Source organism: Acomys russatus, chromosome 25 (genome assembly GCF_903995435.1).
Source record: "Acomys russatus chromosome 25, mAcoRus1.1, whole genome shotgun sequence".
NCBI lineage: Eukaryota > Metazoa > Chordata > Mammalia > Rodentia > Muridae > Acomys > Acomys russatus.
In genome coordinates, this window is record NC_067161.1 from 16,869,148 (window position 1) to 16,878,869 (window position 9,722).

Genomic DNA, 9,722 nt, shown 5'->3' on the forward strand with positions numbered 1-9,722 from the left:
GATGGAGTTGGAGCTTTGGCATGCATGTAGATGAGCGAGGATGGAGTTGGAGCTTTGGCATGCATGTAGATGAGTGAGGACCTAATGGAGATGGAGGCAGAAAGGCTCTGCGCTAGCTCCTCTTCTCACCACTGCGACCAAATATCTGACTGAAGCAACCTAAGGGAGGGAGGATCTACTTTGGTCTCAGAGTGTCGGTCAATGATGGCTGCGGTGAGGACGTAGCAAAAGGAGCCTCTCATGGCATGGCAGGCAGGAGGCAGAGAGAGAGAAAAAGAGAAAGAGAGAGAGGCAGAGAGAGAGAGAGACAGAGAGAGAGAGAGTGACAGAGAGACAGAGAGAGAGAAAGAGAGAGCAACAGAGAGACAGAGAGAGAGAGAGACAGAGAGAGAGAGAAAGAGAGAGCAACAGAGAGACAGAGAGAGAGACAGAGAGAGCGACAGAGAGACAGAGAGAGAGAGGCAGAGAGAGAGAAAGACAGAGAGAGAGAAAGAGAGAGCGACAGAGAGAGAGAGGCAGAGAGAGAGAAAGACAGAGAGAGAGAAAGAGAGAGCGACAGAGAGACAGAGAGAGACAGAGAGAGAGAAAGAGAGAGAGCGACAGAGAGACAGGGAGAGAGAGGCAGAGAGAGAGAGACAGAGAGAGAGAGAAAGCGAGAGCGACAGAGAGACAGAGAGAGAGGCAGAGAGAGAGAGAAAAAGAGAGAGCGACAGAGAGGCAGAGAGAGACAGAGACAGAGAGAGAGAGAGAGAGAGAGAGAGAGAGAGAGAGAGAGAGAGAGAGAGAGAGAGAGAGAGAGAGAGAGAGAGAGAGAGAACAGCAGGAAGGAGCCAAGATGAAATATCTTCTCAGAGTCATGCCCTTACCTTACTTACCTACTTTCTCCAAAGGCCCCAGTTCCTGCTCTTTACCATCTCCCAATAACACCATCAGATTAAGAATCTGTCAAAGGATCAACGAACTCAAGAGGTCAGACCCTCTGGATCGGATTGTCTCTAGAGCAGCCCCCCATCCCCCCCGTAGGCATATGTGGAGCTGTGCACTACCAATCTCATTGGCTTAATCCAAGCAGCCCATCAAAATTAGCCACCATAGGTCCTGAGGGATGCAAAGGAGTGGTCACCTTGTCCCCGTCAAAGGGTCACTGTGCAACAGGAAAGGAGTGGGTGGAGGTAGGGATGCTGCGGTTGATCAAGAAGACACAGAGATGGTGGCGGCCTGAGCCGGAACGGCAGCTTTCTTAGGCCATTGTTCTATATATGGCTGTTTTGGGGCACATGGGAAAGAAACTGTCTATAGAGTCAGGAGGAGTGGAGGAGGTGGCAGCTCTGCTCCCTGTCCCCAGCCCCACAGTTCTGTCTTGATATTTTAGGTGAAGAATATGAATGCTGGAGCCGGGCTCACCTCTCTCTGAGGTGCTGCCTTTTATGCTTAGTCGCTGTGTGAACTTGGAAAGCTTACTTCACTTCTCTGAGTTCACCTCTGAACCAAATGAAAATAATGGCCTCCTGAGACTCGCTGGTGGCTGTGGTTATCAGATAGTTGCTAGAAAGTGTTCAGTTCCCAGGGAGGGCTGGTTCATATTGGTACTTCTGCTGTGGCATCTGCCTGGACTAGAAGAGGGGAGCATTTTTTTTAACACACGTGTATCACTTTCGTGACAGGTGCCACATCAAGGCTCCTTCCTCCAGGGAGGAAGAGAAGCAAAGAAAAAGGGATAAAGTCTGTGCAGGGCAAGTGGCTGAGCTAAGCCCCACATGAGGATAAGGCTCAGAGCTCCAGCGGCATTCTGGCCATCATGGCCTCCTGATTCAGATGCTATGCTGCCATGTTCCCTTAGCTGAGAACTTCCTCCTGGATTCTTCATTCTCAGGTCCCACAATGCCTACTTCCAAAGAAGCATAGATTATATAGAAGACTGCTTGAGAATCCTGATGGAGTTTCTAAACCTCTTGTGCCACTGGGTCTTCATGGCCACATGGAGGCAAAAGCAGCTGTTCAGGGATGACGGGACTGGGTGTGGTAGCCACATGCCAGCATGTTCCCAGTGCCTTGTGCACAGCTAAGACTTCATACATGTTGGTGATCCTTTTTTTTTGTTTTTTTTGTTTTTTTTGTTTTTCAAGACAGGGTTTCTCTGTGTAGCCTTGGCTGTCCTAGACTTGCTCTGTAGACCAGGCTGGCCTCGAACTCACAGAGATCCACCTGCCTCTGCCTCTTGAGTGCTGGTATTAAAGGTGTGTGTCACCACGCCTGGCTGTTGGTGATCCTTCTGTTGACCACTTTACCTCTCCTTATGCCCCACCACTCTCCAGTCCTGCATCCATACCTATCTCTTCTGCCAGGGATGCCAATGCCAGTTTCACCCAGCTTGAATCCCCCACCAAACTCCCATCTGCTTGGCTTTGACTTTGCAACAGGCAAGATTTGGCAGGGTATGTTTTATATAAGTCGCTGGCCTCACATCAATTCCCTTCCATTATAATGTAGCCCTAACATGTCTGCACAAAGGCCATGTCTGAACTAAGGAAACTCATTCCTCTTCCATCATTGGAAATGCACCTGGGTCAGGTGCTAATGTCAACTACTGGGTAGGTTGGGGCCATGCATCAACATAGTAGGTCCCTTGGGCCCCTTTACTGGAAGATGCTCCTAGCAATGCTCCTGGGATGATGGTGCAGTCACTAAACACAAAGATATGCTTTATGACCTGGGGCAGGGGATCCACCTATTTCACCACCCTCCAGAAAGTGACTAGGATAGCTTAATATTTTGTGGGTAGCATTTAATGGCTTTTGCCTCCTTGCAAATTTTACCCATTAAAATAAGTGAGATTATTATATATGTAGATAACATGCTGTGTTATAATATCTACGTCACATTGTCTTCTTTGAGACATTCTTCCAAACCTCCATATTGGAAATGCAGACCCTCTCAACCAGGGTTTGTGGAGAGACTGCAGGTAGGTGGGGCAGGGTGAATGGACAAATGACTGGTGTGTCTCACCCCTCCGTGCAGCCATCCTGGTCAGCGCTCCTTTTAGGTCCTTATGATGGCAGAGTATGCTTTCAGCACAGAGCCAAAGCATACAAGGCCGACGAGTCCAATATGTTCACATCCTTTCTAGGCCAATCAGTTCTTTTCTTTCTTCCTTCCCTCCTTCTCACTATCTTCCCTCTTTCCAGCTTGTAGCATCCACTAAGGCTGAACACTAAGACCTTCTTCTTGCCTTCTCTCCTTCCACTGCATCAGCCATGTGCTCCCAACACCCCCCTTTTCCTGTGAGTCCCCAGCTGCTCCTCAGAGCTGCCCCTACACAGACTCAGCCAAGAGCTGGCTGAGGGTCTCCAGTTTGTAGGAATCCTCAGACTTGCCCTCCACTGCTGTCCCCATTAAATTACGAGGCAAAGAAAACTAGAGACTAGAGTTGCCTCAGATTGCTGGTTCTCCTCTGGAGGGCCTTGGCGCCTTGTGGTCCCCTTCCCATTCCTGTCCTTGCCCAGTCCCCTTACTCATTGTACCCCTGTCTGGGGGGAAAAGTTGGGGATAAAGAAGAAGCAGTGACATCAGCAATGTCTCAAGGCGAGGCAAATTTTTTGACAGTGACATGTGGTGTGACAAAAATCTTCATCTGGGTTTCAGGGATCTATATGTATTTTAACTCTGCCTCTGATTGCCATGGGCATGGAGTCCCCTGTCCCCCCCCCTCTCGCCCCCCCCCCTACCGCATAGCAGGCAGCAAGGTGGAGCATATTCTGGCTCTCCTTGTCTGACACGGTGGCCCTGTCCCGCTCTCTCCTCAGCCATTTCCTCACAGGAGCAATGAGTCTCACTGTAATAGGTTGAGCCTTCCACTGCTTCTTGTTTTCACGATGGTACTTTCTTGCCCCAAGTACTGGGCTCTCTGTTAACAGCTGTGGAAAAGGGCTTCTGTCAGTGCTTTCATGCAGCCATATGAGTGCCGATATGTGGCCCACAGGGCTGCCGAGTCTCTCAGGGACTCAGCGTTCTCACCCATAACATGAAATTCGAGGGACGGCAGCATTAGATGGTTTCATAGATAAAACACCAAAAAGCTGGTCCTGTCCAAATGACAGAGCCTGGTATCCAGAAAGCCTAGGGTGGATAGGCTTGTCATCATGGTATTATTGTGGGTCCCTTTTGTCACTTCAGAGAAAGAGTTTACCCAGTTGCTCCCGGCTTGAGCCCTCTCTCTTCTCCACAAAAAAAAATAAATAAATAAATAAATAAAAAAATAAAATATAAAAATATAAAAAATAACCCCCCAAGTAGAAGGCCTCCAGCTTCAATGCACACTCGTGTCAGCCTGTACAGTGCCATCGACTCCAGGGTATCACCAGTGCAAACAGACCTGCTGCTGCTAGCGTTGGCCATGGCTGAGGCTAGAGAGGCCTGGGCAGGGAGCCCACATGTGCTTCAGGCATGCCGCTCCAGCCCTCTAACCCTACTCACATCTAACTGGACCAGTAACATCCTTCACAGGGGGTTTGCATGTTCATAGCACAGCCATGAGGGCTGCACTAGCTGTGAGGCTGTGATACGCTGTGCCCATATTGTATGTGACACAGGTAAGAACCTGCCATGTGGATTCCTTCTGTCGACGTACCTACCCCATATTTCATAGTCTTTATACTGGGGGCCTTTGTCTAGCAGTGTCAGCATGGGGGAAGTCTTGATACCCATTTTTCCCTTATTTCCTGTCCCAAACACCTTCAGCATTAGGCTTTAACCAGGCAACCAAGAGACAGGACACCTCACAAGGAAGGGCCACGCACTTCTCAACAGCTTTCTTTCTTTCTTTTTAATTAAAAAGCAATAAGAAAACAAAACAACACTTCTCAGGGTGTGCCGTGATAAGACAGCACATATAAAGTAACCCACAAAACCAAGAAAGAGCAGTGCCAGAGGCTGCGTTCATGGCTGCTCAGCCCTTCCAGCGCAGGCCGAGGACCCCTCCCTCGAGGCCGTTGTTACCTCAGAGAAGTGTCCACCTCTCCAGGGCTATAAAAAAGAGACATGCTTATTCTGCTCCTTTGGCCTTGTTTCTCTTGGAACCCTCAGCCACTTCTTGTTCACTGGTCCATGACACATACACACAGGAAGCTAGGGTTTACGAGATTTTGCGGGTGAACGGTTCTAGGGTGTGGGGTTTAGGGGAGCATACCACTCTTCTCACTGACCTCTGGCCCTGCTCAAGTTCTGTGGGAGGCTGGCTAAGCGATACGCTCTATTGCATCTGCTAGGGTACTGTCCTACAGGGCTACTTGGACGAGGCATCCTGCTGTTAGCCTCCCCTCTTGAGTGATAGCTAAAGGAGTACCTGTAGGTAAGGGGCAAGAAGGAGAAGGACAGGTGGGGACAAGACACGCCCAAGTTGGTGCGGAAGTCTGATGGGTAACCAGAAGGCAGTGGGGATGTAAGCATGCATTGGCCATAAGCATCCCCTTATGCTCACCCTCTCAATCCGTCCGCTACCCAGTCCGTGCTTTGACATCTTTCTCTGTCTTTTTCATGACCCAGGAAAATATGAAAACTTTCTCGGGCCTTAATGTCATGAACTGTCAAAGCGAGAGAGGTTCATGTGAACTTCAAAGGCCGAGTGTGTGTAGTGTAATCATGTCATTAAAAAGCCCATGACAGGACCCAACACATAGTAAGTGCTCACTAAATGGCCACATCATTAATGGCAAGCTGATATTGGTAGGCCCACTGTAGCTATCAAATCTGAGTAGACTCAGATGGGACAGTTAGAAGGTGTGAATGGTGTTCAAGAACGAACACAGATTTTTTTTTCCCCCCAAGCTTCCTGTGCTATCTGGGAAGTTCACATGTCTCAGATCTTGGGGGTAGTGAAGAGTCTGAAGGACCTCCATTGCTTTCCCCTCAGACAGCTCTGTGGGCCAGAAGCTGTTCTGTCCCTAGACTTCAGTGCCATCCCTGGGGAAGAGGACACTGTTGGTGTTAATGCTATTGTAGAAATGTGGGCTGAACTGGTTGAGGACAGAGCTTCCATAGCCCAGAGCATTGGTGGGTACTGGGTTGGCCCATTCACCCCCACTCCCATGGCTACTGATGTTGGCAAGGGGGGTGTAGGAATTGAAACTCAGTGAGTTTTGCCCCATCTTGTCAGCAGGCTCCGGGCTCAGTCCTGTTGTGGCCGCTGAGCGGCTCATGGGGTTTGTCCCACTCACATAGGCTGTCATTGTGGAGAGGAAGTTGTTGAGGCACGGGGTACCCGAGGGAGTAGGGGAGGACTGCTTCTCTGGGGAGCTGGTGGTGGGTGTCCGGTGAGGCAGTGTCTAAGATGTCCTGAGGCTCTGTGGGCTTGGGGCTGCCTGCCAGGAGACTGTTCTCTGTCTTCTCTGAAGCTAAGGAGCCTGTGCTGGAGGAGGATGCATCTGATTTTCTCTTCCTCTTCCTGCGGAAGTTTCCATTGTCAAACATCTTCTCACAGTTGGGGTCCAGGGTCCAGTAATTCCCTTTGCCTGGGACAGAAGTGGGAGGCGTTAAGAACCCAGAGAGATGGGCATGAGGCTTCATTCTGTTTGTCTGCAATGTTATAAACTAAAATCAAGGGCAACCATGTGAGGAAAAGGACAAAGTTTGGGGCAGAACCGGAGAAATCCTACAAGCACCTGCCCACCCACCCCGACTTCTTTCTAAGCATCCCTCCAGTGTGCTTGCCTCTCCCTAAGCACACTCCTGCACACCCATTCTCCCTAAGCACACTCCTGCACACCCATCTAAGCATACTCTTACACATCCATATCTCCCTAAGCACACTCCTGCACACCCATCTCTCCCTAAGCACACTCCTGCCACACTCATCTCTCCCTAAGCACCTACACACACAAGAGGCTCTGGGGAGTACATGAAATGCACCATAAAGTCTGAAGGAATTTACAGAATTGATCTCTGTAAGGTAGAGCTCAGGGGTGCAGGGACTCAGGGTCGGATGGGGTACTAGTCAGGGTTTCTATTACAAAGGTTCAGGGGATGCCAGGAAACAGTTCTGGATTCCTGAGTCTTGAAAATGGACTTGAGCCCTGGCTTTGATCCTCAGTGACTAAGGACTTTGGATGAATCTGTTTCCTGGTCTGAAAAGCCCGTTTCCCCAGGCTCACTAAGGGAATGGACAGAGACTGTGTGTGTCCAAGAGCCATACAACTGAGGAGGCACGAGAAGGGAATCCCCAACTCTTCCCTGCTGCTCTGAGCTGGAAAGTGGGGAAACCTCCCGTGGGGCAGTCTCTCTTCTGAGGGACAAATAGATCTTACCCAAGCTGACTTCAAAGAGGGCAGAGGTAGGGAGCCAAGCCATACCCTGGCTTCCTGTGTGAGAACAAAACCTCAGTTCTGGAAACTGGATTCAGGAATATTTTACATCCCCCTCTACAAGTGTCTGTGTGGCTCATTGCTTAAAAGGAATATTCCAGTCTCAGTGGTAGAGTTATGTTTAAGTCAAGCGCCATCACCGCCACTCCTATCTGTGTCACTTTGGGAAGACAGCTTCAACCCCAGATGCTGTTTTCCTCATCTGTGCAATGGGTTCACTAAGAGATGGCCTGAATGGTGCTGCCAGGATTGCAGGAGGTTCTGTATGCAGGGGAGGGCATGCAGAACCATTCATGGGGCCATCAGTGGTGCCTAATCAAGGCCAGGACTTCTCCACTACAGGTGTGTCTGTGGCACACTTGGGCTTGACTTGGTCCAGTGCTACCAAGGACTTCTTATGTGCTGGCCACCGAGGCACATGCGAGTCATGTCTATAGCATATGGGGTTTCTGTTCACACCAAAGACTGCAGAAATGATTTTGTTACAGAATAGACAATCTTTCCATCCCTGTTATTTTTCCTATAAAGAAGCCGGGGCGGTGCAGCAAACGCAACCTCCCAGAGACACGGAAGCCCAAATCTGCTTTCAGGGTCCCGGAGTTCCTTTCAGCCCTGCCCACTAGCAGCTCCCAGTTTTGTGGATAGAGTAGAAGCTGTAATCAGAACGTTCTAGAATGGAGTACAGAGCAGAACTGAAACGAGAAATGAGCCCTGGGGATACCTGCAGCCTTTGGAGGAGCGGTCTCCTATGCCTTATGCACTACTGTCTTACCTGGGTCGTCCTCATCCCGGGGCACCTTCTTGAAGCAGTCGTTGAGTGACAGGTTGTGGCGGATGGAGTTCTGCCAGCCAGCCTTGCTCTTGTTGTAAAACGGGAAGTTGTCAGCAACGTACTGGTAGATCTGGCTGAGTGTGAGGCGCTGATCGGGCGCACCGTGGATGGCCATGGCAATGAGGGCTGAGTACGAGTACGGTGGGCGCACCAGCTTCATGAGCTCCTCCTGAGAGGGAATCGGCAGCCAGCCCAGGTCGCTGGGCAGTAGCTGCCTCTGCATGCCATAGGCCTGGGGCAGGAAGGGGCTGGCATTAGTACCAGGCAGGTAGGGTGGTGGGGTCATGGCTGGCCCGTTGAGCCAGAGGTAGGGGTTGGGGGTGGCCCCATACTCGCCACCACCCTCAAAGGAGGGGGGCCGCTGAGGACTGGGCATGCCCTGAGGGTGGAAGAAGTTCTCATAGTAAAGATTCATCTCGGGGGGCTCCTGGCCGATGCTGGGGAACTGGGGGCTGCATCGAGGTGGCGACGGTGCTGGGAGGTCGAAAGAGCTCATGGTGGAGCTGAGTTTGGGGACCTGCTGCACCTGTGCTCTCTGGAGCTGCCCCTGACAGGTATTCTGCAGGCCCTGGCCTCCTGTGACTTATACCCTGAGGGCTTGGCTGGGTGGCCCCACCCAGGGGCGGCCACCTGCTTGCAGATCCGGGGCTGGGACCCGCCTCCCTCTTTTCCCAGGTGGTTGTGGCCTTGGTTAGCACTAATACTATGCTAAAGGAGACTCGTAGGAGCTGATACCCCAAGTGACAAGGGCTTCCTTCATTCCTTCCCCCTGCTTGCTTTCTCATCAGCTCAGCTTACCTTTCTTTCTCTTTCCCTTTAGTTTTCTATCCCTCCTCACTCTCCTTCTCTTTCTCCCTGCTACCTGTCTTCTCCACAGCTTATTCTGTGTTTCTTTCTTTGTTTCTCACACTATCTTTCCCTTCTCTGTCTTTCATCCCCTCTTGCTTTTTGCCCCACCCCTCATTTCTCCTTCCCACCCCTGTTCCTCATTCTCTGACAAATAACTCACCCCATCCTCACCTACCCCCTCCCACCCTCCACCCCATCCCCACCTATTCCCCCCCCCACCTACTGCCCCGCCCCCATATGTCAGCAGCTTCTGCTTTGGTCTTTGGAAAGGAAGATGCATTTTTTTTTTTTTGGACTTGCCAAGAGACCCCACAGCCTCTGGAGAGTCGGAGAGCAGCTTGGCCTCTAGATAGGATTCATGTGGGGTCTCCTCCTGCTCCTAACACACACACACACACACACACACACACACACACACACCACACACACACACAGTAGGGAGGCTGTCATGGACATGGCCTGGAGACCCACCAAGATGAACAGCAGACCTCTTCAAAAGAACATCAAAAAAGGAGAGGAGGGGAATTGGATTTTAGGGAGAGATGAGAAGAACATCCACGATCCAAGTTTTATTTCTAGCTTTAAGGCACAGCAGTCTCCCCAAATTCTCAGTTGATCTAATGTCTGTGGAAGTTGTTGCGCAGAGACCCCTGGCACTGTGGGGCCTGGGGCAATGCAAGAGCACC

The 9,722-nt window shown here is 50.8% G+C and overlaps 1 protein-coding gene across 1 annotated transcript; it reads right to left on the reverse strand.

Annotated features, from left to right (window-relative positions):
- Positions 1 to 5,647: 5,647 nt before the first annotated feature.
- On the reverse strand, positions 5,648 to 8,729 carry Foxi1 (forkhead box I1). Its single transcript, XM_051167612.1, is given in 3 exon segments — positions 5,648 to 6,299; positions 6,301 to 6,506; positions 8,128 to 8,729. Coding segments are annotated over 3 exon segments (1,122 nt in total). The 5' UTR covers positions 8,684 to 8,729; the 3' UTR covers positions 5,648 to 5,939.
- Between the last annotated feature and the right edge of the window lie 993 nt (positions 8,730 to 9,722).